The sequence below is a fragment of the Hipposideros armiger genome, unplaced genomic scaffold, assembly GCF_001890085.2.
Source record: "Hipposideros armiger isolate ML-2016 unplaced genomic scaffold, ASM189008v1 scaffold_364, whole genome shotgun sequence".
In the NCBI taxonomy this organism is placed as follows: domain Eukaryota; kingdom Metazoa; phylum Chordata; class Mammalia; order Chiroptera; family Hipposideridae; genus Hipposideros; species Hipposideros armiger.
Genome location: NW_017731714.1, coordinates 1,423,885 through 1,449,029, shown reverse-complemented (window position 1 = coordinate 1,449,029; position 25,145 = coordinate 1,423,885). Strand labels below are relative to the sequence as shown.

General features: G+C 36.3%; 2 protein-coding genes across 3 annotated transcripts in view; both read left to right on the top strand.

The window, feature by feature from the left end:
• GAB1 (GRB2 associated binding protein 1) overlaps positions 1-4,904 on the top strand; it is a 129,906-nt gene extending 125,002 nt beyond the window's left edge. Inside the window, exons 11-12 of the mRNA XM_019662037.1 lie at positions 4,557-4,594; positions 4,775-4,904. Coding sequence (XP_019517582.1) covers positions 4,557-4,594; positions 4,775-4,904 — 168 coding nt within the window. The remainder of the gene's footprint in view (positions 1-4,556; positions 4,595-4,774) is intronic.
• A 183-nt stretch (positions 4,905-5,087) lies between these two features.
• SMARCA5 (SNF2 related chromatin remodeling ATPase 5) overlaps positions 5,088-25,145 on the top strand; it is a 36,357-nt gene continuing 16,299 nt past the window's right edge. The window contains exons 1-10 of one of the 2 annotated variants that reach the window (XM_019662056.1): positions 5,088-5,713; positions 9,351-9,425; positions 14,859-15,025; positions 17,284-17,384; positions 17,628-17,728; positions 18,505-18,684; positions 19,798-19,953; positions 20,051-20,182; positions 21,609-21,677; positions 23,194-23,303. In XM_019662056.1, coding sequence (XP_019517601.1) covers positions 5,543-5,713; positions 9,351-9,425; positions 14,859-15,025; positions 17,284-17,384; positions 17,628-17,728; positions 18,505-18,684; positions 19,798-19,953; positions 20,051-20,182; positions 21,609-21,677; positions 23,194-23,303 — 1,262 coding nt within the window. In that variant the 5' untranslated portion in view covers positions 5,088-5,542. Of the gene's footprint in view, positions 5,714-6,374; positions 6,414-9,350; positions 9,426-14,858; positions 15,026-17,283; positions 17,385-17,627; positions 17,729-18,504; positions 18,685-19,797; positions 19,954-20,050; positions 20,183-21,608; positions 21,678-23,193; positions 23,304-25,145 lie in introns of those variants that run through there. The other variant, XM_019662057.1, reaches the window with a different exon arrangement.

Below are 25,145 nucleotides of genomic sequence, written 5' to 3'. Positions count from 1 at the left end.
TTTCATTTACGTTGTCAAATTTTTGTTTATAGTATTCCCTTATTCTTTTGTTGTTTACAGGGTCTGTAGTGACAGGTCCTGTTTTATTCCTAATATTGGTAATTTATGTCTTTTCTTTCTTCCTTTGTCAGTTTTCCCAGAAGTTAGTCAGTTTTCTCTTTTCAAAGAGCCAGCTCTGTTTCATTTTATTTGTTTTCTATGTTTTTCTGTTTTCAATTTCATTGATCCCTGCTCATATCTTTATTATTCCCTTCCTTCTGCTTACTTTGGGTTGATTTCGTTCTTTTTCTAGGTTTCTGAGATGGAAGTTCCAATGGGAGGCTCTTTCCCCTCCAACGCGCCATAATAAATGTAAGCACTTAGTGCTATAATTTCCCTCTCAGCACTGCCTTTAGCTGTGCTCCTGACATTTTGATATATTGTATTTTCATTGAGGTCAGTGTACTTTTGTCTTGAGACCTCCACTTTGACCCATGAATTATTTAGAAGTTTGTCATTTAATTTGGAGACATTCTTTGCAACTTTTGGTTATTAATTTCTAGTTCGAGTCCACTGTGGTCGAAGGACAGACAGTACAATTTCAATTCTTTTAAATTTGTTGAGGTTTGTTTTATGGTCTATGTTGGTATATTATTAGTGGATACTTGAAATGAATGTGTATCCTTCTATTGTTTTGTGGAGTGTCCTACAAACGCCAGTTAGGATCTGTTGGTTGGTGGTAGTGGTGGTGAGTTCCTCTATAGCCTTGCTGATTTTCTGCCTAGTTGTTCTATCAATTACTGAGAGAGGCTGTAGTTTTCACCTATAATTGTGGATTTGTTATCTCTAATTTCAGTCTGTCAGTTTTTGCTTCACATATTTCACAGCTCTGTTGTTTGGTGCATACACATTTTGAATTATGTTTTCTTGGTGGAATGACGCCTTCATCATTATACAATGTTTCTCTTTGTAATTTGCTTTGCTCTGAAGTCTACATTATGTGATAATGATTTAGCCACTCCTGCTTTCTTTTGAATAATGTTTGAAGTATATCTTTCTACCTTCTTAATTTCAATCATTTGAGCAAAGGAACCGCCAAATTTCTTAACAATAGCTTTAGCGACTGTTAATTCTTTTGAAAATATTTCAGGGATGGTAGTAGTGAACATTTAATTTTGGATCATAATATTTGGGTTCCTAAGAGTATTTTACCTAGAACCAATTCAAAAAAGAAGAAAATATTTTTCAAAAGCAGGAAGGAAAAATGCACGGAGAACTTGAACTTTTCAGTTGTAAAGAATAAGGAAAAGGCAACTTTAATTGACTATATATCGGGTTGTTGGAAAAGTCAATTTTTGCAACAACGCATTTTTGCAACGAAAAACATAGAAAAAATACGTCATGACTTTTCCGACAACCCAATAAATACATGTATATACACTCAACAGATACAAACTCACCCACTGACGTGAGCTAGTGACCAAATATGAGGGGAATGTATTTAAATCTTACTTATTTATTAACAGCATAATGTTTTTCTTTAACTGAAATCCCCTTACATAGAAGGATTCTGAAAAATATATATAGAAGACATGATCATTTGTATCTAATGTTAGAAATTCTCCTTCTTAGATACAAGCTCAACACTGTTTTATTGTTGCAATGTAATGACGAGACTGTATATTCTTAGAATATTGCAAAGTAAACTAAGTATGCAGGAAGAAAGGCCCAGCATTCCTGCTTTGTCCTTGGTTAACTTAACTTCTTTTTGTTACCATGCAAGGCCAAAATGCTGAGATAGTCCTGGCTCTTTGCATCTTTTGTCCTCTGGCAATATCTCTTTGCCCCATTCTATTCAGTATAGCACATGCTGTTCTAGCACACTAAGCAGGAATTTTAGGTATAAACAATATGTATTTGCATATTTGAGATAAAACACTAACATGGTTTCACATTAGCATTTTATTTCTGGGAACATGCTTAAGGGACTAATTCCTTCTAGTGTTTTCTTGACACTGTTCATTCCCCTTACCCTTCTTAAAAAACTATTAGGTTCCCTTTCCTCCAACTAGACTCTGGCCCTTACTTATGACTTTTAGGCTTATGATTTTTCAGGATAAGAATATCTAACACTTGAACCGAGAGCTCCCTCTGTCAGGCACCATATTAAGCACTCTACATGCACAGTCTCATGTAATTCTTATCGTCGTAAGAACATTATCCCAATATAAAGTTGGGATAATATACAGGCATACCTTGTTTTATTACAATTCACTATATCACACTTTACAGATACTGAATTTTTTACAAATTGAGGGTTTGTGGCAACCTTGTGTCAAGAAAACCTATTGGTGCCATTTTCCCAACAGCATTTACTTACATCATGTCTCACAATATCTCAAAGTTTTTCACTATTATATTTGTTATGGTGACTATCACATAAACTTAGTTGATAAAGCAGCAGCAGAATTTCAGAGGATTGACTCCAATTTTGAAAGACGTTCAAAATTGGGTAAAATGCTATCAAACAGCATCACATACTACAGAGAAATTGTTCATGAAAGGAAGAGTCAATTGATAAGGCAAACTTCATTGTTGTCTTATTTTGAGAAATTGCCAGAGCCACACAAACCTTCAGCACCCACCACTCTGATCGGTTAGCAGCCATGAACATCGAGGTAAGACCCTCCACCAGCAAAAAGATTCTGGCTTGCCAAAGGCTCAGATGGTAGTTAGCATTTTCTAGCAATACAAAAATTTAAGGTATGTACATTTTTTTAGAAACAATGCTACTTATTGCACACTTTAATAGACTACAGTATAGTGTAAACATAACTTATATGCACTGGGAAACCAACGTGACTCACTTTATTGTGACATTTGCTTTATTGTGGTCACCTGGAACTGAACCCACAATATCTCCAAGGTATGACTGTAATAATAAAAAGATGAGAAAACCGATTTCAAATAAGTTATGTAACTTGTCTGCATTCACACAGCTACTAAATTCTGGAGCCTGCACTGGAACCAAGGCTCGCCCAACTCCCCAGCCTATTCTCTTAGCTCATTAATCCTGTATTATGCTATCAATTCCGGAACTGTTAGTTTTAGCCCATTAGTCTTTGAAGAAAAATAGGCCTTTGTGATTTGGCCACCGTGTAAGTACTACATCTGCCTAACTCAGCCAATGTCCTCGCTGCTCCGTTTCCAGTCATCCTGTCTTTTTTGTAGCTCCTCTTTCAACTTCCTCTCTGCTTCTAGACCATGCTCAAAATCTATTTCTCTGTTCCTGATCTTAGATTACTTACTGGATTCCAACATTGTCTTCTCTTCTTCCTTTCTTCTAAGTATCTCTCCTCTATAATTTTCCCCATTAAGATTCCTATACAGCTTTCATATGAGAAACTTATGGTGTAAATACACACGTTAAAAGACAATTGCCATTTTTGAGGAATTTTTATTTATTGTTTTTCTTGCTATTTATTGCTTGCCTTAAATACTTGTCATATTTAAAAAACTTCCACTTATATTCTTAAGTATAATTTTAAAGATTCTAAACCAGGACCTACCACTGTAAAGAGTTAAGAAATATCCTGAACACCAAATAAATGTTATAGTGTTTGTACTTAACAATGTGGATATTAAATATTTATTCAACAAGTATTTATTGAATATCTATATATCAGATACCACCCTAGCCACTACCTTTTTACCACACAATCTTTTTTTGGGTGAAAGTACATTTTTCAATATTAAAAATAAATTTTCTCAATATGATATACAAATGTATCTTAGAAAAAAATATATATTAACAAGCAAAAAAGAATTAGGAAATACCTACCAGTAGCAATCACTTTCAATACATTTATGAATATCCTCCCAAACTTTTATCTATATTTTCGAACTATTAAACTTTTCAATTAACATTATATAATGAACACTTCTACATTAATGGTTGTTCATTTTGTGGGTGTACAATAGTTTTAAAATCATACTTTCAATGTTGGTTACTAGATTTTTGCAATTACAATGCGAAAACTATGATGAACATTATTGCAGGTATTTATCTTTTCATATTCCTTATAGTCTCAGAAGCAGCACTTCTAGTGGGCTGGAAAACATTAATCCAAAATCTCAATTAAAGAATTATCATTCAATTAGTTAAAAAAAATTGTAGGCTATATATTCAAAAGAGATCCCTTCTGTTTGAAATTCCACGTAAAAACCAATTAGCTTAAACCTTGACTCTCGAAAAGTGTGTCTCCTTTTTCAATAAACACTGATAGAATACTGGACATGGAGATACAAAGATGAATGAAGACCTGTGTAGGGCAGATGGTTTACTGTAGTTTGCAGTTCTGTAATCAAATTGAATACGATGGGCTTGAATTCTATACTAATTGGATACAGAAGGCACAGGCCTTAGACTCTGCAATAATTAGTACTGATTATCTCTTCGCACTTAAGGAGAAGGTACATTTTCATTTAATATTTGGTGGTTAAGGCCTCGCTTCCTTATCTATTGGTGATTCATGTTACTTTACCTAGTAGTATGCATACAATTTGCTTACTTTTAGCCTATAAATTCGGAGGAATTATCTTCTTTGTATCGAGGGTAAGTAGAAGGTATTTAGAAATTATTGATATACCTAACATGTGAAAATTAAAAGGAAAAAAAGTCACAGTAACGGGCATTTCTCCTTAGACAACAAAAAACAGACGTCACTTGGGATAACCATAACGTCATCAACGCTGTGGCATCACGCCTGTAAGAGGCGTTGATGTAAACGTTAAGGCGAGCACAGTCCTCCAAGTTTGACCAAGCGGCGCAAAACCTGGGCAAGTTTTCAGCGAGCGACGCCGACCCGGGCCACGCCAAGAAAACATCGAGGCCGCAGACACTGAGCCATTACGAATGCGCGTAGACCTGCGCTCGCGACAAGCCACGGAGCCGACGCACAAACCTGTCTCTTGAGCTCTCAGTCGAGGCCCCGCCCACTCCTAGCCGTAAGGGCCGCGGGGGAAGGTGGGGGCGGCTGGCGGGGGCGTGGCAAGAGGGGAAGGAGAGGAGAATGCGCATGCGGCCTCGGAACCCAGCCTATTAGCCACCCATCAATCTCGCGAGGGTTGAAAGTCGGTGGCGTAGGTAGTTGTCCTGGTTGCTTGAGAGGTAGATGATACTGACCAGAGGAAGACCCGGCCGCGAAGCTATTTTCTCGCCTCGGTCTTTCTTTCGCTTTCTTTTCCCCTTCGCTCAACCCTCCGCCCTTCGGTCAATCAGCCCGCCTTTCCTGACCTCAGTGACCCGGGTGGCCCCGCCCACTGTCGTCAACGTGATTCCCGCCGTGAGGTAGGCACCGGTCGAACCCGAGTCCCGCGGAAGAGGAGGACGAGGAGAGCGGGAGGTTGCCGGGCCAGGTTCAGGCTGGTCGCCGAGCCGCTGCGCGGCGGGCGTTGCTCGCTCCTCCATCAATTTCGTTGCGACGTAGCCACCCAGGCCTAGGCCCCCTGATCCCTGCCGCACCCGGCCTCCGGCAGCAGCGGGTGACGCAGACGGAACATCATGTCCGCGGCCGAGCCTCCGCCACCCCCGCCTCCCGAGAGCGCGCCTTCCAAGCCCGCAGTCTCGGCCGCCAGCAGTGGGAGCAGCAACAACAAAGGCGGCCCCGAGGGCATCGCGGCCCAGGCGGCTCCCTCTAAGGTCGGCGCTGGTCCCGCGGACTCCGAGATGGAGGTAAGGGTGGCCTTGGGCACGGGGAGAGGGTGCCGTGGGGAGAAGGAGCGGGTCCCCTCCCCTGCGCGTTAGCGATCAGACGCAGGGCCGTACTTCGGTCCTGTCTACCCCAAATCGGCTTCAGGCCCTTTGGACCTGAAACGATGCTCCTCCCTTGCGTCCTGTGCTTCACCTGCCCAAACTGACTGTGGGTTTCTGGAACTTAACATTTTCAGCGAATCTTGCCAAATCTTCGAACGCGCTCATCAAAACAGATGTTCTTGATTACCGAGGCCGAGAGCGACCTCCCCGCTGTTTTCTTCCCCCCTCGACTCCCACAATTCCCTCTTGCATCGCTGAATCAAGGTTTTCGTTTCCACTGAACTTAGGGGAAGGACGAGGGAGGTGCCCCTCCGGAGGGAGGGTTAGACGGGCGGGGTGAGGACGGGATTTAAAAGCAGCGCATCCGAGGACCGGGGCCTCCTTGTCCTCATCCCGGTCTTTGCGGGGGCGGTGTCTGTTCTTGGCAGAAAACAATGGCGAGAGCTGGACGGCCGAGTGCGCAGTGGGGATAAGCGGGGCGCAGCTGCTCCAGTGAAGGGAGTGGAGGCCCCTGCCGGGCACTGTTCGGTTGGGAGGGAGGCGACCGAGGCCGCAGCGGCTGCTGTGAACCCCCATCTGATTTGGAGGGAGGGGAATGGATGAGTGGGTGAATGAATCGGTAAGTCAGGGACAGTTAGTTGGTTGGCCTTCTAGTCCAACGCAGTTCCTTTTTGTGGGCCTTGGACTTCGTTTGAAAATTGGTACTGCTCACCGCCCAGCCTGCCCTCCGGGCTGGGGTTGGCCAGAGGGTGGTGACAGTCCTGGGGGAGGTGGAAGGATTGGGGAGCTGCCAGGCGGGTCTCTTGGGTGTGTCCCAAGGTTTTGCGATGTCTGTGAATAAAGTGATTGCTTGCTTCTTCCAAATTTTATTCTTGGCCTTCGATCCGTTTTGAGATCTTTTATAGTCGCAGCCCAAAGATTTCTGGGATTTTTCCATCCTTGGATAGACAGAATGAAGGTAATACTGCTTTAAAAATGAGCCTTGATGCAGAATTAACCCAATAAGGAAATGTGAGTGCCGTTTACCATGGAAGCATTTGGCACAATAGTTTTATTTGGTCACCAAAGGTCTAATTGAGGGTGAAGAAACATGTTACAATGTTTTTGAAAGAACTTTTAGTGGTGAGGTAGGTTTTAATGGAATAGGACATCTGATATGCTGTAGTTTTCAGTGATTTGAGATTTGTTTCAAATTTCTATTTACTGTTGCCTCCCCCCCCCAAGGTTTCATGTGCTTCTTTTGGATTACCAGGGTGGTTTAATTTGGATTAGTGCTCTATGCATGGCTTAAGGGGATTTGAAAATCTGTGACACTGAAATTGTGTCTAAATGCACAGTTCTTTGCAAAGTGATGTTCATAGCTTTCACTAGCTTATCAAAGGGGCCATCATTCAAATTTTGGAATAACCAATGTCTTGCTAGGGATCTTACTTAAATGTCAAAAGCAGAGTAATTTAAAACCTAAACTAAATATTTTGGCTTTCAGTTGCTATTTTTAAATTAAAGTTGAATTAAAGTTTAAGTATGAATATTGACGTGATAACAAAGTACCATATGAAGTCAGTGGTATTTTTATTTGCCAGATGAGGAAATTGAGGCGTCTGGTAAGTAGAACCTGTGATAGAACCTATAGCAGGCTCCAGAACTAACCCTTTTCCAACATATCTTGTTCTGTCATATTCTTACAAAAAAATGTGGTCACAATTTTATTTATTGAATGATGAGTTTTTACCTTCTCAGTATAGGAATATCAGTAATTATCTTTTATCTCTTCACTGACTAGTTTTAGTTTTGATTTTTTTTTTCCTTTTCACGTAGTGATATTTTGGGGTTTTTTTTAGTTTTTTAAAATAAATGTATCTTCATTCTGTTTTTTGTTTCTTAACTGAATTCAGAAATCATTGAGGTTTAGTGGTAAAAACTAGGTTTGAGCATACATGCGTAATATATCTGACTATCTGTTTCACAGTTGGAAAAATAATTTTTAATGCCATTTTCTTTTCTGAAAGTAAAATTTAGGTTTTTTTCCAAAATCAGAAAATAATTGAAATTAGGCATTCATGATTTTTTTTTTTCTGACAAAGCTGACTTTCCCAGAAATATTAGCTGGCTTTTCTATATATTCAGTTAACTTTTCCTTTTTGCCTGGTACTGATAGGTTAGGAAGCTATCTCCTTTTTTTGTTTATTATTATGATCTTTTTGGTAACATGGATGATGGAGCCTGTCTTTGATCATCCTCATCTCTCACTACTGACTAGACCAAGGATTCTCAACCTGTGGGTCGCGACCCCTTTGGGGGTCAAACGACCCTTTCACAGGGGTTGCCTAAGACCATCGGAAAACAAAAAGATATTTATATTACGATTCATACAGTAGCAACGAAAATAATTTTATGGTTGGGGGTCACCACAACATGAGGAACTGTATTAAGGGGTCGCGGCATTAGGAAGGCTGAGAACCACTGGACTAGACTGATAGAGAGGTACACTATATGCCAGCAGACTAGACTGACTGATAGATAAGCACACTATATGTCAATAATTGTATGAACTCAAGTCCTGGAGTCCAGATCTTTCTTTTTCTTTGTCTTTTTTTTAACTATGAAAGAAATAATGACTACTTTTGGAAAGCACATCTTATTTTTTGAAGGTGTATTTGATCTTTCATGGTATTCTACTATTTTGTGAAGTAGGCTAGGTAGGTGGCTTTGTCAGTTTTACTTGTGGAGACCAGAGATTTGTGTTGAGTTTTAAGGTTACACGAGTGCTGAAAGGTCTTAGCAATGAAGTTAGATCATTCGACCCTTTAATTCTAGTCTATACCAGCTCTTCCCCCTAACATTTTAATCATAGGTAACTTTATTATACAGTATGTATTGCCAAGCACAGGTTCATATATTATTAATGAAAATTATACTTTTACCAACTGTTCTTTTTTTAAAAATGGATGGTTGTAACTTTGCAGAATAGAAGTTATTGTTGGTGTGTGTGTGCAGTTTGTGGCATTTTTAATGTCCAGGTGAATAAATTTGCAAGAATGGCACATTTATTACCAATTTAGGAATCAGACTGTGTTCAACTTAGGATACGTAATAATTTTTTTGTAATATTCCAGAAGATGGAACACAGAGTGATTATTAATGCTGCTTTCCAGATATACATTTGCGTAGTGGCACAGTAGATACTGCAATTTTATAATTAAAAGGGAACATATGTTTTCTTCACATTTTATATTATTTAATTTGATTTCATAATTTTTATTGATTAGAAAAAGAAGCAAACTTACTGAATATAATTTTGTTTTAGGATGACATAGGTAATCTTTGTTTTAATCTTTGCAGTAGCCATGCAGTTCACTTATTTGGATTAAATAGATTCTATCATTTTGTTAATTCATTTCATCAAGGTTTTCTATCAGATTAGATGACAGCTGTTTAAATAGCTAAGAAGTTTGGGATAGGAATATATTAGTTAGAAAATATTTTGGGCAGAAATCAGTCTAATAATGGTGTGTTGACAATTTTTGAACAATCCACGATTTTTCCCTCCTACCAGGAAGTATTTGATGATGCGTCTCCTGGAAAGCAAAAAGAAATCCAAGAACCAGATCCTACCTATGAAGAAAAAATGGTAAGTTCTAAGTGTATTAAAATAGAGTCTATAATAACTTTTTATTAGGTGATTAAATATACCAAATTTCTGTTTAATTTTTATAGTCAAGGCACAGATATCTCATTGAAATATGTATAACATGGGATACTATAACTTTTGTATGTTATTTGCTTAAGTAAAGCAAACATAGAAGTATTGAATTCACACAAATCACATAATATGTAATTATGTAGATTATATTAACACTATTTTAAGATTCAGCATCAATGAGATGAGTTATTCATGGTGTGTTTATTCTGCATCTATCAGCATGTACTATACTAGTTAAAAAGAGAATAATGTTCTCCTTGCCTATAGCATTCTTACAATATGCATGGGATCTTTACAGAAGAGACCATGATATTATAGTTGAATCTTTAAACACCCATATCTTCTAGGAAACTGTTCTGTACCAAGACTTAACCAGTACTTGCAAAGAGTTTTAAAGTTAAATTCAGATTCAGTAATAATAATGGCTAACAGTGAATGCTTACTACATATGTACCAGGCCCTGTTGTAAGTTCTTTAACACCACTACACACCACAACACAGTATGTTCCTTAAGGGTAGGAATACTGCCTTAATCTCCTATGTTCAGCACCCAGAACCAATATTTGGCATATAGTAGATTTTAACAAATTTTTTTTTTTTAACTTACTTTCTCCTTGTCCTTCGACATTATCTTCAAGATCATTATATATTTTTGGTGCCGGCTGAGTGGCTCAGTTGGTTAAGAGTTGGCTTAAGCGCATGAGCTCTGAGCAACAGAGCCGCTGGTTTGATTCCCACATGGGCCAGTGACACTGCGCCCGAGCTGAGCTGTCAATAGGTGGCAGGATGATGGCTTAGCTGGTGTAACAACAAGATTGCCTGTTCGATGGTGGGCTATGACCACCTGCAGCTAAGACTGAACTTGGCACCTTGAGCTAGGCTGCCACCCGGATGGCTCAGTGGCTAGGGCAAGCACTCTTAACAACAAGGCTGCTGGTTCGACTCCCGCATGGGATGATGGCTACGCCCACCCACAACTAAAATTGAACACAGCACCTTGAGCTTAGAGGCCACAAGCTGCCAACAGGAAGCCAGATGGCAACTGGTGCCCTCCACAACAAAGATTTAAGAACAACTTGGCTGGTTCTCTTCCCCAATTCCCCAATGCTGTTCCCCTCCCCCAATTCCCCAATAAAACCTTTAAAAAAAATAAAAGATCATTATATATTTTTGAGTCTCTTAAATAGCTTCAAAATCCTTAAAATATATAATATGTATTTTATGTACACAGACAGAGGGTGCCAAAAAATGTATACACATTTTAAGAAAGGAAAAAACTGTTAAAATTGTAACACTCAATATATACCAATAACAAAAGACGAATACAAGTCACGTTTGACTTCTGCAATTAGAAGAGGTGCTCAAAGTGGTTATCATCAGCGTCCAGACACTTCTGATTATGGCAGACATTGTTTGGTAGACTTCTGTGGTAAGCGTGTAAATTGTTCCAACACCACAGCAGGAGAAGCAAGACTTGTTGCTCTGTGAGGCCTTGCGGTTCTTTCCTTGTGCACATCACACAGTGCCATTTGTTTCAGACTTATCACAGATGCGTGCATTTGTTAGGCATGTTGGAAGTTCTGTTGAATACTCACGCCTCCATTGTTGTACTTCCTCAACGTTCTCGAATTTCAAATACCACTTAAAAATGGTCTTGAGCTCCTCAAACAACAACCGTGCTTCTGCCAGTTTCTTTGACTGTCCTGCCTGTCGCATGGTGATGCTAGCATTCATTTGATTAATGCCATCCTCTGAGCGAACTTCATAGTACACATTGCTACCTTAATTCCATTCAACTTCGAAAAGTAATACATAGATTAAATCTCTTAAAATGTGTATACGGTTTTTTGCACCCCCATATGTAATATGCATAATATATATAATAACAATATGTAAAATAAATGATTTATTGTATAAGATTTTTAGTACATTTTATATATGTTTATATCTGTAACTGCCCCATCTCCTTTATTTGCTGTCGAACTTAAAGAAAACAATATATGTTTTGCCAGCTCTACTTTTTCCACTGATCTCTTTAACCCTTCACAATTTAGATTCTGTTATCACTGTGCTAGTGAGTCTAATTGCCAATTGTGTGGCTTGATATTAGTTTCATTCTCCTTGATCTCACTTGAGTTTGACATTGTTGACCACTCAAAAATTTTTGCTCGCCTTTTTTTTTCTTAATTTCCTATTTACTTGACTATTTCTTTGTCCTGCCATTTGTGAACATTTCTTCTTAGACATTTTGATCCTTATCATCAGCTTACCTCTGCCATCTTCAAAATGAATACTTCTAAATATTTATATGTGTTTAGATACCTTCCACTATTGTATTTGCATTTGCTTGTTGGACATGCGAGTCCCTTTGTACCTCTTAAGTTAGTAATATTCAAAACTGAATTTACTATCTCCTACACATCTACTTGGTATTATCTCAATAACTGAAAGTTCCTCTTATAAATACTCAAGCTGTCCATGGCAATACCTCATAATTTTAGTAGTCTTGCAAGTTTAACTTCATAAATATTTCTCTTCTCTTTTCCTCATCGCCCTCCTTGAGTATTCTTCTATGCATGGATTATTTTGTTGGTTTCTTTATTTGCCTTTTTTCTTATGATCTGGCCTCCTCCAAATCTTGCCATATTTTTGCAAAGTATTATTTATGACACGAATCTGATGATACATTGGGGGTTTTCAGTGTTTTGTTTTTACAGTGCTTTTCATCTTCATGTTGGCCTTATTGTAGATCTTTTCTCATTTTTTTCTGTTTTCAATCTCCTAGTTTTATTTCCTTTTCAACAGCTCGAACTTCACTTAACAGTTTTCTTCTAAGCAAGCTCCCATATCATCTGCTAGTTCCTAACCATAAGTGAGTCTAGATAGTCATCACTCTTCATTCTTCAGCCCAGATGCTGAGTACTATTTGAGAAAATGAAATGAAATGTTGGATTGTACCAAAATAAATGTATGGTTTTTTTACTCTCTCAGGCTTTCAGTATTTATTACTCAACCATCCCACTTGGCCATTCTTAAACTGTACAACTCTAATTAAGCTTTCTCTTCCATTTCTGCCCACACCCTCCTTTTCAGTTTTCCTGCACCAAGAATTGCAAGTCCATCTTCATTATTTCCCTCTCTATTTCCAAACATATATGGCCTCTGCTGTCCTGTCATTTCCTCTTGTCTCAGAGAAAGAAACTTGTCCAAGGCTATTTATTTTAATCTTCCATTTGGCTTTATAATGCATTTCTTTCAGATTCCTGATCTTATTCTATTGTTTCTGCTTTTTAGGATCTGTTAATTTTTCTCCCTTCATCTCCTTCCTTTAATACCCCAGATCACTTTTATTTTAACCATCTCATTCTTTCAAGCAACAAGGTCTTTGCCTGTTTTTCCCCTTAATCTTTGCCACAGTTTTACTGAAAGCTTATTCTGTATATGTTTTGAATTCCTTGGTTTTTCGCAACTAGTTTGGAACCCCACCAGTACTTGAAAGAATGGGTAGTAGGAGAGATTCTATTCTTGTGTAGAATTCCTTCTACTTAATTATACTTAATTCCTTAAGGCAGTAGTTCTCAAACTTGACTATGCAGAAGATAGTAAGGATCCTTGGATATTTTTTTATCTAGGTCACCAGCCACTCTTGAAAAAAACATTATCTTAAGACATCTAGAGCCATTAAAGATTTTTGAGCATTAGAGAGGTGTGCTAAGATCTAGGGGGGGATGACCCCTCCCCTTTCTCTGTTGAAACATCACCTGTGTTAGAATTTTCCTGGTTATCCTGGTTAAAATTTCAGTGCCACTCTCACTTTCCATCTGCCCTTACTTTGCTTTATTTTACCTCAGCATTTATCACCTTCTGACATCTTACATAATTGACCTATGTTTATTTTTAATATTGGTCTATAATGAAAACTTCATAAAGAGACAAAGTGCCTTTTCTGATAGACACAGAAGCGTTAAATTGAACAGCTGTTTAAGAAGATAAATTTGTGAAAGAAGTGAAGAAGACTTATTCACTGATTTGAATAATGTAGAATAGTTTTTAACTTAAAATGTCTAGGCTCTGACCTATCTGAATTTATTTCCAGAGGGTATTTACCTGGATTCCAAACAATTAGCAATAATCAAGTAGTCTTTTTTCAGCCTCAACATCTACTAGTTGACATATTCTTGGCTTTTCTTGTGTATATGAATTAAGAAACGGAATTGCAGAATACACAGATACATACATACACATATATGTGTGTTAGTTCAGTACGTTAAAACAGTTTATAATATGCAAAAACAAACAATTGAAACTGTCATCTACATAGCACATCACTCGGGAGAACTATGTCAACAGCCTGTTAATAGTGCTTGTTGCGCTTTGATGACTGTCATTTTTGACCTAATGAAACAGTGTCACCATGTGCCTTCCTCATAACAAATTGGTCTTCAGTTTTTATATTGGTGTGACATTTAAAATTGTGTTTTCCTTTAAAAAAATACATAGCTTTTATAGCATTATGATGTTTGGATACCTCTCATGTTTGCTTTGCTATGTAAACTGTTTCTAATTCGTTCTAAAACTGACATTTTAAACATTTATAGGCAGAGATGTTGAATAACTGGTTTCTCTGTTTAGTGAGCTCTTGTCTTGTTTCTCCTTTTTAAAACCAAGCTACTAGTGTGTCTGTAAAAAGTCTGTTGCCTAAAGGCTCTAGAATTCATTGTTCATTTTTATGAAAACATGATTTCAAGGATCTTAAATTTTTTTGTTCAACTTCCTCAATTCTCTTGGTGGGATAATAGGGAACATTGAAAGTGGCTGGCGTTAGATATGAAAGGAATAAATAATATTAAGAACTGCATTAGGTTAATGAAAAATTCATAAACTTAATAGATGTTTTTCTAGCCTGACACCTTTTTAAAAGTTGCACAGCCTAACTGATGAATGAACAGTGAATTTTCCCCCACTTCTGGATAAATTTACTTGTATTACACAGTGTCTTTTAATTTTTTATTTGATATTTTTTGGTCAACTCTGTTGAAGCATAATTTATACATAAGTGTTTTAAGTTTGTAATTCAGTGATTTGGCACATATATTCAATCATGTAACCACCAGCAGCACTGTTATAATCTGCTTTCTGTCACTAGTTAGAATCTCATCAAGTGGAATCACACAGTATGACAGTCTTCTGTGGTTGGCTAGCATTATGTAGCAGGATGCTCTGGAACTCATCGAAGCTGTTGCATGTGTCAGTAGTTTGTTCCTTCGTATTGCTGTGTTCATTGTGTGCAGGCATGTGGAAACTTTGATTTCTGAAGTTATGGTGATTTTCTGATAAAATGGGTCTTAAAATTTTTTGCAGCAAACTGATCGAGCAAATAGATTTGAGTATTTATTAAAGCAGACAGAGCTGTTTGCACATTTCATTCAGCCTGCTGCTCAGAAGACTCCAACCTCACCGTTGAAGATGAAACCAGGGCGCCCACGAATAAAAAAGGATGAGAAACAGAACTTGCTATCAGTTGGCGAGTGAGTAATAGTTTATACTTTATTTTTGATAATCTTTATTAGAAGCATAAAATTATTTCATTAAAAATTTTTTAGTGCTGTTAATTATTTGGCCCCAGTTGGTTTGGGCAGGATGTAATCATACATGTATAAATAAATAAAAATATGCATAATACCTTATTTTTTTTATAGCACTTTCAGTTTATGGATTGCAGCAACCATATTGAATAGGAAATTCAGATGTCTTGCCATTCCTTGGAGAGGAAACAAATGCAGAGGTTAAGTGGCCTGTTTAACATCACATAGAACTAATTGGAATAATCCAAGTTTGAATTTAGATCTGACTAGGGGTGTACTCTATGCTCTGGTCTCCCAAATGACATACTTGCATCTAGGGTATTACTTTTACCTTAAGTGTGTGCTGGTGTGTGGAATGTGGGGATGATTTATGACACGCAATTTGTTTAAAATTTTTATTATATACTTAGTTGTCTTTATATAAAGGGTGCCAAAAAAATGTGTACACATTTTAAGAAAGGAAAAAACTATTAAAATGGTAATACTCAATATATACCAATAACAAAAGATGAATACAAGTCACGTTTGGCTTCTGCAGTTACAAGAGGTGATCAAAGTGGTTATCATCAGCATCCAAACACTTATGATTATGGTGAACTACTGCTTGAGCAACGTTGACTAAAGTGTCCACTTGGATACATTTTTTTGGCACCCCCGGTATAAATTGAAGTGTCAAGTTGTATGCCACCCTCAGGTCGTCATTCAAAGGGATAAGAAACAACTTGCTATCAGTTGGCGAATAATAGTTTATAGTTGAACCAAATTTATTTTTGATAATCTTTATTAGAAGCATAAAATTATTCCATTAAAAGTAAAATAACTCTTGCATGTTAAATTTATAAATTCTTTTTTAGAATTTTTGTGCTAGTTGGGTAACTAAGATGTTTAAGTAGTAATAATTAATAGATTTAGGGCTATCTCAGCTCCCTGGAATGGCCATGTGACAAATGAAATGTGATCAGTGATGAAAGTACTCAAAGTTACATTGCAAACTGTTATCAATGATGTTGAATTACTACACAGTTTACAGTAACAGCAAAGTATGATCTGTCTCAAAGGGATTATTATCATCAAAAAGCATAAGCATAATACCTAATTTTATTTGAGTATTCCACTTGTCCAGTCAGTATATCTTACTCCCTATCCATTGCATGTAACCAGAGTGCTGTTGTTTTAATAATTAAGAAACATCATAAGAGAGAGCTTTGCACTTCAGATGTGTTTAAATTGTTTCAGACTTAAGTTTGCAGCTATTTAAATGGCATCAGTCCCATCTTCTGGAAAAGTGAACTAGTATAGTGGATATTATAATGCAGTAGTCAGTATGATGTCATGAAAAACATTTCTATTAAGATCCTAAGCAATAAAGATATTTTGTAGTAAATATATAAGGAGTTGTTCAACTTGGTCTCATTAGTGTTATTGGGGAAAAGGAGTTTCAGTTAATCGATTTTGTTTCTCTACTCTTGCTGGGAATTAAACTATAAATTAGCTTTAGAGGTCACAAGAGTGGCATCATCTGCTGTTTTCCAATTTAAATGAAAATGTTGAAAGTATAAAGGTATAAAATGGGATGCTTCAGAAGAGGGGAGTGAGTAGTTTTTACTAACTGGAACCCTTTAGAGATTACGAAATCTGGCAATATTATAACTTCAGAAAATTATTTTTTAAGAGGCTGTATCTGACTCTCTTGGGATGTAAAATCTGGTCTTATGCATTTAAAAAGCTTTGAGTAACTCTGATGAGTCTCTGGTTAAGAGTCATTGCTTAAGCTCCTAAATGTCTATTCTGCATATTCTGCAGCTTTGGGTGAAAGTTGTCATTTTAGTAATGTGATTTTGGAGCTTTTTTTTTTTCTGGCAAAAAAAAACTTAAAAAGATGACTTTGAAATACAAATTATAAGATTTTTCTGGCTACATATTTCCTTGAAAATAAATTATCATATTTAAGTTTATCAGGTTCTGGTTAACTTAAGGTACTACTACTCTAACAATTATACATTTTAAAAACCATGTAAAATATTTCAGATTTAAATATACTAATATCTACTGCTCACTTTTTGTCGTCTTAATTTAGATGCCTGTTAAAAAATGACTGTTGGGTCGTGGACAGCCAACTTGATTATTATGTTGAAATAGTAGCACGTAGTTAAAATTAAAGCCAGAACTTGTATTCACGTGATTTTATTTTAAACTGACAGCTATCGACACCGTCGAACAGAGCAAGAGGAGGATGAAGAACTATTAACGGAAAGCTCCAAAGCAACCAATGTTTGCACTCGATTTGAAGACTCTCCTTCATGTATGTTGTACATACTTAATTATTTGATTTTTAGAAAAATCCCCTTTTGAGACACCCTTTGGTTAATGCATTGAATTTATCTAGTGACTTGCAAAATTGGCACTTAAAAAATTCCCATTCTTAAACCTTATAAAGAAAGTCAAGTCAGGCCCAAGTTAAACCTTTTGAGTGTCAAATAAATGGTACTACTTGCCTGTATTATTGTCTTTAAAATGTCTGTTGTATTTTTTCTTTTGTTCTTAGATGTAAAATGGGGTAAACTGAGAGATTATCAGGTTCGAGGATTAAATTGGCTCATTTCTTTGTATGAGAATGGCATCAATGGTATCCTTGCAGATGAAATGGTATGTGTTTGGTAGTTCTTTAGAAGGTTATATCTTGCAATTTAAAATATTTTATATCATTAAATGTGTGTAAGTTAAGACAGTATAACATAGTTTTGTTGATTGCAATCTAGAACTGTTAGCAAACTAATTCTCTTCAAACTAATATAAGGAGCTATGCTTTAGTTGTATAAGCAGGCTATATATTTCAATTGCAAGGAATTATCTGTGAAATTAATACATTTAAAAAATACATTTTGAGAAACATGCTTTTGGCTGACTTTTATAATATAATGATTTGCCATTCCCTCCACCGCCCTCTATAAAAAACAGATGGGTCATTAAATATTTAATTTATCATCAATATTATTTCCAGGGTGGCAGTTTGTACAGTTTTGTCTCATAAAGCATTTTCTCTTGTTTTCTACTTGCTATTAATAGTTACATAGTGAATGTTTAAAACACTTCCATTTACCTATAGTGCTAAAACACTCACTTGCTTAGTTTAGACAGAATATGAAGTTTCAATTCTAGCTCTGCTGGGTGACCTTGGAAAAGTCACTTAAACTTCTGGGCCTTATGGGAGGATGATAAGATAGTACCTCTTTCATAGGCTTGTAAAGATTAAATGACATAGGACTTATAAACTTAACACATAGTAAGTTCTTGCCATTTGTTAGCTATTAAAAGCACATAGCTTTTATTTTAAATGTTCCTGTATATGTCAGGAATATAAATGTGGAAGTCTGCTTTGTTTTTGTTTTTCATCGCTCTGTGGTTATTCTGAAATCTTTCAGGGCCTGGGAAAGACTCTTCAAACAATTTCTCTTCTTGGGTACATGAAACACTATAGAAACATTCCTGGTCCTCATATGGTTTTGGTTCCTAAGTCTACATTACACAACTGGATGAGTGAATTCAAGAGATGGGTACCAACACTTAGATCTGTTTGTTTGATAGGAGATAAAGAACAAAGAGTAAGTTTCTAGTATTTTTGGTATTAAAAGAATTTGAATTTAAGTTTGGTGGAGGGGGATAGCTAGAGGAGGGATAAAAGAGTGGAGGTCCAAATAATAAACTTGGTCTTTACAAATATTAGTAATTTAGAAATATGCATTATATTGGTGGTTAAGAATCATACTGGAGAAAAGGAGTTGTAGACTCGAGAGAGCTGTAAGAATATAGTTTGTTTCTCCTGCTTTGGGGAGTGGTTATATAAAATCAAAGGCTGTTGTTTTCATTTTGGAAGCATTTTCTTGTTTTTAAAAGAAGTGTGTGAGGTGGTTGGAAATTGAAGGAGCCAGATTCTTAGATTGGTGTATATAATGGTAATAGTCATGAACAATTCTTAAAGATGGACTGAGTCAATTACAGTAATTTGGTAAGTTGGTATGATAGCTATCTAAATAAGTTAAAATGTGTGATCAATTGGCATACACATCCTTTCTGAAGAAAAAAATGGAAATACAATTAAGACTATAAAGCTCAGAATTAAAAATGTACTCAAACTCTATTAAAGATTATGTACTTAATTTTATTTTCCCTTCATTCAGTTAGTGTTTCTAGATTTTTTTTTCTGCCTTTATTGATATTTTAAGTTGCCAAATTACTTTTTATGTTTGGAGCCCAATTGTTTTAACTACTGTTTGCTTCGCTTCCGTCACCTGAAAAATGAAAATAATCATAGCAATGTCTCTATGTTCATAAACATGAAAGGACTGAAAATGCTTACTGCGAGCTCTCCTTCAGTCCTCTCTCTTCTTTATGTCAGAAGCCCCCCTCTCCTTTGCCTAAACCTGTCTCCTAAGGATTTCAGGACCTAGTGGAGTCAAAGAAAAACATTTTAAGAGTTAGTCTGTTGAATTTTGCAGGGATAATTTTCATTGTTTTTACTGAATGGTTCTGACAAGTGATTAATGAATTTACTTTAGTGGTAGGAAAGCTGGTTCTAGATGTTTGCCAGTAATATAGATAACTCCAGCCCTTTTTAATATTCTCACTCCTTTTATGTATTAGATTATTTGTCACCAACAAATTTAAAGCACGGTTTATTTCTACATGATGTATTTTTTTTTTCTCTTGCTACACAGGCTGCTTTTGTCAGAGATGTTTTATTACCAGGAGAATGGGATGTATGTGTAACATCTTATGAAATGCTTATTAAAGAGAAGTCTGTTTTCAAAAAATTTAATTGGAGGTACTTAGTTATAGATGAAGCTCACAGGATCAAAAATGAAAAATCTAAGGTACTTTGATATTTAGATGTGCAAATTATTTATACCTTTATTTAGGATTCAATCAGTATGCAGAATATACTAATAATGATGAATTTGGTTCTTTCAGTTGTCAGAAATAGTGAGGGAATTCAAGACTACAAATCGACTCTTATTAACTGGAACACCCCTTCAAAACAACTTGCATGAGCTCTGGTCACTTCTTAATTTTTTGTTACCAGATGTCTTTAATTCAGCTGATGTAAGTATTTCTAGTTCTCTAGTTGGACTGATAATGTTTTTTGTTGAATGCTCTACATTTTTGTAATAGAATTCGCCTGCTTTTCAGCACTGCTTGAGGCAATTACAAATTTTCATGCTTTTACATAGTTAGCCTGGTGTTACCTACTCAGTTTTTTATGCATCCTGAGAGCTTACTTTTGTGCCTTTTACTTGAAATCTCATTTTGTAAATCATTGTCTCCTCTCTTTATAATGTCATAGGTTCACATTCCTGTTTGGTAATCATGCTGACCTGATTTTGTTTCAGTGGCTCTAGGTGGACTGCTTATGCTCTTAGGGTGCTGCTCAGGGGATTATTCCCCAAGTGAATTTGTGTACCTCACATTACCTGTGTCTTCGGTCCCAAAGACAGCCTTCAAATTTGATGAAATCTGCCTACCCTTTTGTGTGTGTGTGTGTGTGTGTGTGTGTGTGTGGTCTCATGTAGAACCTTTATAGATTATTTACAGTGACAAATGGTTAGTTGTTTGAACTGTTGGTTGTATCAGGAACATAACATGTATGTCAAGAGTCTATGTTATTAGTAATTTGTAGATTTTTGCTGAAGCAGAATTCATTTTGAACCTTTGTTCCCATGCTTGGGTGGAGGAGAGAGTGTCTTTGAAGAGCTCTACATTAGTACATTTATTCAAATAAGTTCTTAGGTGTTCATTTTAATTTGTTATGTTAAGGATCATTTTAAAAGACTAGAGAAATATGTGTCCTCAAGACATTTAATCAGTTTCAGAAAGTTATAGTACTGCATTTATGTATTTTCATGTTTTTGTTTTTCAAATTTTTTTCTTAACTGTATTGACACTTTCATTTGTTTAATCTCTGTTTTAGTTAACAGAATGAATTCTAAAATTGTATACTAGCAAAGCAAATACGTATATAATAAATATACTCAAGGAGCAAGGAAAACTATCCTTGTTCAAATGTTACCCAAATACTAATGAAATGCTAGTAATCTCAATTTCACTTTTAGTAAATTTAAGTGAAATTGACACTGCTTTGGAAACCCTTGTATTTGAGTAGTTTGAGTGGTCTTAGCAAACTGTAAAGAGATTTTAATTTTTAAGCTTTTCTGAAACTGAGGAAGAGTATTTTTCAAGAACTTTTTCTAGTTACCTCTACAAAACTTGCTTTTTAACTCTTATCACTGTGAAAATTATGATGTTTTTGAGAAAAATGTTAGGAAGTAATAGGATTCTCCATCTATTGTAGTTACAGAATTAATTGCTAACAGTGATGCACATGTGAAAAATAGGGAATTGAACTAAATGATATTTGTGGTTCTCCTCCCAGATATTAAAGAATCCTAACGGTCATTGTTACATCTAGTAATAGGGTATTTGTAGTTAATATTATCTCTGATCTTAGTATATTTTTTGTTTGTTAATCTAGGACTTTGATTCCTGGTTTGATACAAACAATTGCCTTGGGGATCAAAAGCTAGTTGAGAGACTTCATATGGTAAGTATTTTGGAGTAGTGTTAAAGCATATTTCTAATGGGAATAATGAAAGATTAAATTTGAGGATTACTTTTCTTTGAAAAAAGAGCATGGGGGCTTTATAATCAGATATTTTTGAATCCTGCCACTTAATTGTTCGATCTTATAATGGGGGGAGGGAAGTGATGTATGGCAGTTTTCATGTTAGAACCTTGGATGCAATCCTGAATTAATGATAGGAACAAGTAATCCCTTAGGGTTAAAAAGAAGTACAGTGGGAGAAAGAAGAGTTGCATAAGGATTAACATAGTCAAGTTTTCCAAGCTTAGTTCCATTTACATTGCACAGAAGAATCTTAACTGGTTCCATTCTGAAAGGCTAACATGCCATCTGTTTTTACACCCATGTATAATCAGCTGTTAATAGCGCGTTGTGAGCGGAGTTGATACATTTTTGGTGTGATGTATAGATTTGTTCCTTCCTATGAAGATTAAAAACTCCAGAATTTATGGGTTGACTGAGTGGTTTTTTTGGTGGTTTTTCCTGGATTCATCCAGGTGTATTTTACCTGGACAGTCCTGGAGCAGGGCCAGTGGCGCTGAATGAAGGTCGTCACTCACATGTTTGGCAGTTGGTGCTGGCTGTCAGCTAGGGCTACACTAGCTTCCTTACATGATATTAGAGAAGTGTTGCTGATGATTTTCCTCACCAATTTTTAATTTGTTTTGTGATAATAGTGTTTCTGTAAGCTAATATAAATAAAACAAAGGAAGATAAAATAAAAATAGGGTATCTTTAGTTTTATATTTTACAGTTTATTTTATGAAAATGAATTACTACATACAATGCGGATATGTCTGCAAACATAACATTGAATAAAACAAACCAGATAAATGAGTCTTTGTATATAAAGTTAAAATTAACAGGCAAAACTAATCTACAGTGCTAAAAAGGAAGAATAGTGCTTACCCTTTAGGACGAAAGTGGGTAGAAATGGAGCTGGGAAGGAAGAAGGATTTCAGGGGTGCTCTCTTTATCCAGGTAACGTTTACATGAGTATGTTGACCAGATTAAAACGTGTTGAACTGAATACTCAGGATTTGTATACTTGACCAAAAGCCTACTTCTATAAGAAAAGGATGGTCAATTTAAAACCTGTAACTTATGTAAAGACACCTTAATGTGGACCTTGCCATTTCTTCTGTTAGACAGTCTGCATGCAAGTAAATAGTGTTAAACCTGAAAGGCAATGAATGTTGAAAACGTTCTTTAAATCTTTAAAATTTACCCTTGTTTTTAGTCTGTTACGACAGCATAGCAAGATGTACTCATTATATTGAATAAGGAATGATCTTGTATTACCTTTCAGGAACTCACTAATAAATTATTATACATTTGGAAGGGAGAAGTCCTAAAAACCACTTGATATTCAAGCAGATAAATTTATTTTCCATGTATTTAATAGATAATTATGAGATCCTGAAACTTAAATACTACGTTACAGATAAGATCACTTTTTTTTTTCTTCTCTGTTAAGGTTTTGCGTCCATTTCTTCTTCGTCGAATTAAGGCTGATGTTGAAAAGAGTTTGCCTCCAAAAAAGGAAGTAAAAATCTATGTGGGTCTCAGCAAAATGCAGAGGGAATGGTATGTGATACCCCTATTGTTTCTTCACTAACTTTCATTTGTATTTTCTTTGCTAATTTGTGTCTTCCAGGAATTCCTGTTCTCTGGATTGAACTCAGCCTGAAGAGTTTTCTGGTCATATAACATAGGGCTTGCTTATCAAATTTATTATACAAAGCCTTGAAACTGTTATATGATTGAATCAGGATGGGAGGTTTATGAATCCAAAAATTAAATTTGGGATTTAATTAAACAGGGATAAAATATAAAGCCCTATACTTGAGGTTGTTTTTTTTTTTTAAAGGAAACTTCGTTTGCACAGACGAGAGACAGGGTTATTTGGTAGGTCATAAATACTGGGTCATGGATTGCAGCTAGCATGAAGGGGGAGACTGTACAGAGAAGAGAAAAATTCAGTACTTTCTTTTACCCCATGAATTTACTTTTAATTAAAAAGACTCTATTCCTTGTTGATATTTTAGGCAGATAAAATGTCCTTTGGGGAAATTATGGTGATGATACCTAGTAGCTATTTTTAAACACCTAGGACAAAAAAAAAATTTGAAAAACTTGTAAGTTTCTTCTTTTTCTTTTCTCGTTTTTTTTAATGGGTATATGAAATCCAAATGGCTAGAAACCTCTGACTTAGTTTTTTGTTTGTTTGTGATAGAAAGCTCAACATGAAACAACAATGTTGGGTTCTACATTGTTGAACCAACAACGTTTTCTGTAGAAAAAGATACTGTAACCTTAGCACATATTATTAATTTAAATGTAGTGTTTAAAGGTGGGAAATAAACAGCCATCCTATTCTTTATCTCAAGTTTATTCAGTTTCTTACTTAATATTGGTAAGTATTTGCAAGGGGCTGCAGTTGTTGGGAAACATACTGAAAGAATGTAAGATAAGGAAATGGGTGTGTTTTCTGGGAAAGAGAACCACCATAGAAGGTAGACCATCCTAAATGTCTTTAAAACTTTTGAAAGGCCTTTATAGGGTAGCAAAGACCCCAGGCTTAACTTGTATAGCTCTGAAATAGGGAAGGAAGTCATGAGCCAGTGCTAAGGGAAGACAAATCTTTTTTAGTTAAACATACTGGTGAATGGTGAACTTCATATCAGAATTGTGAAGGAAAGGTCTACCTTGAAATATTTTGTGCCCCATAATTGGAGTTTTTAAACTAGATTGCTTAGGTTATTTAAGTTCTTTTGTTCAGAGGATTCAAGATCCTGAAACTTTGGTGTTTAGATAGATTGCTCTATTTTGCAGGGCACTGTCTGAGTTCTTAGTGTGCATTCAATGATTTTTACAATCTAGCCTAGGGCTGTAGCTTCATTACTCTCATTTCTCCCCTTCCCCCATGCATTTTTACTTATATTTAAATCACATTGTGTTCATCTTATTCTCATCATCATGCTGTACCTCTCATAAGTCTTCCTCCTTGGATCAGTGTTCTTACCCAAATGCTACACTAGCTACATTGAATAGTAATTAAATAGTGACTCTCTTCTGTTAGAAAAGACTATAGATTAAAATGAGGTTTAACACTTCATGTATTTTTGGGGTTTTATTTTTTTGTTTTTTGTTTTTTTTAAGATTTTTATTGGGGAATTGGGGGGATGGGAACAGTGCTGGGGAATTGGGGGAAGGGTAACAGACAAGTTGCTGTTGTTTTGTTCTTCAGTCTAGTTGTGGAGGACATTGCTTCACTGGCCCAAGTTGGCACCATCATTGCGCTCTTCCCAGGCGAGGCAGATCAGTCGCCGGCTTCTGGACGGCCGCTCACTGCGGCTGCTGGCCGCTCACGCTGGCTACTGGCTACATACGGTAGCCCATGGCAACCCACTGCCATAGGGGCTGCAG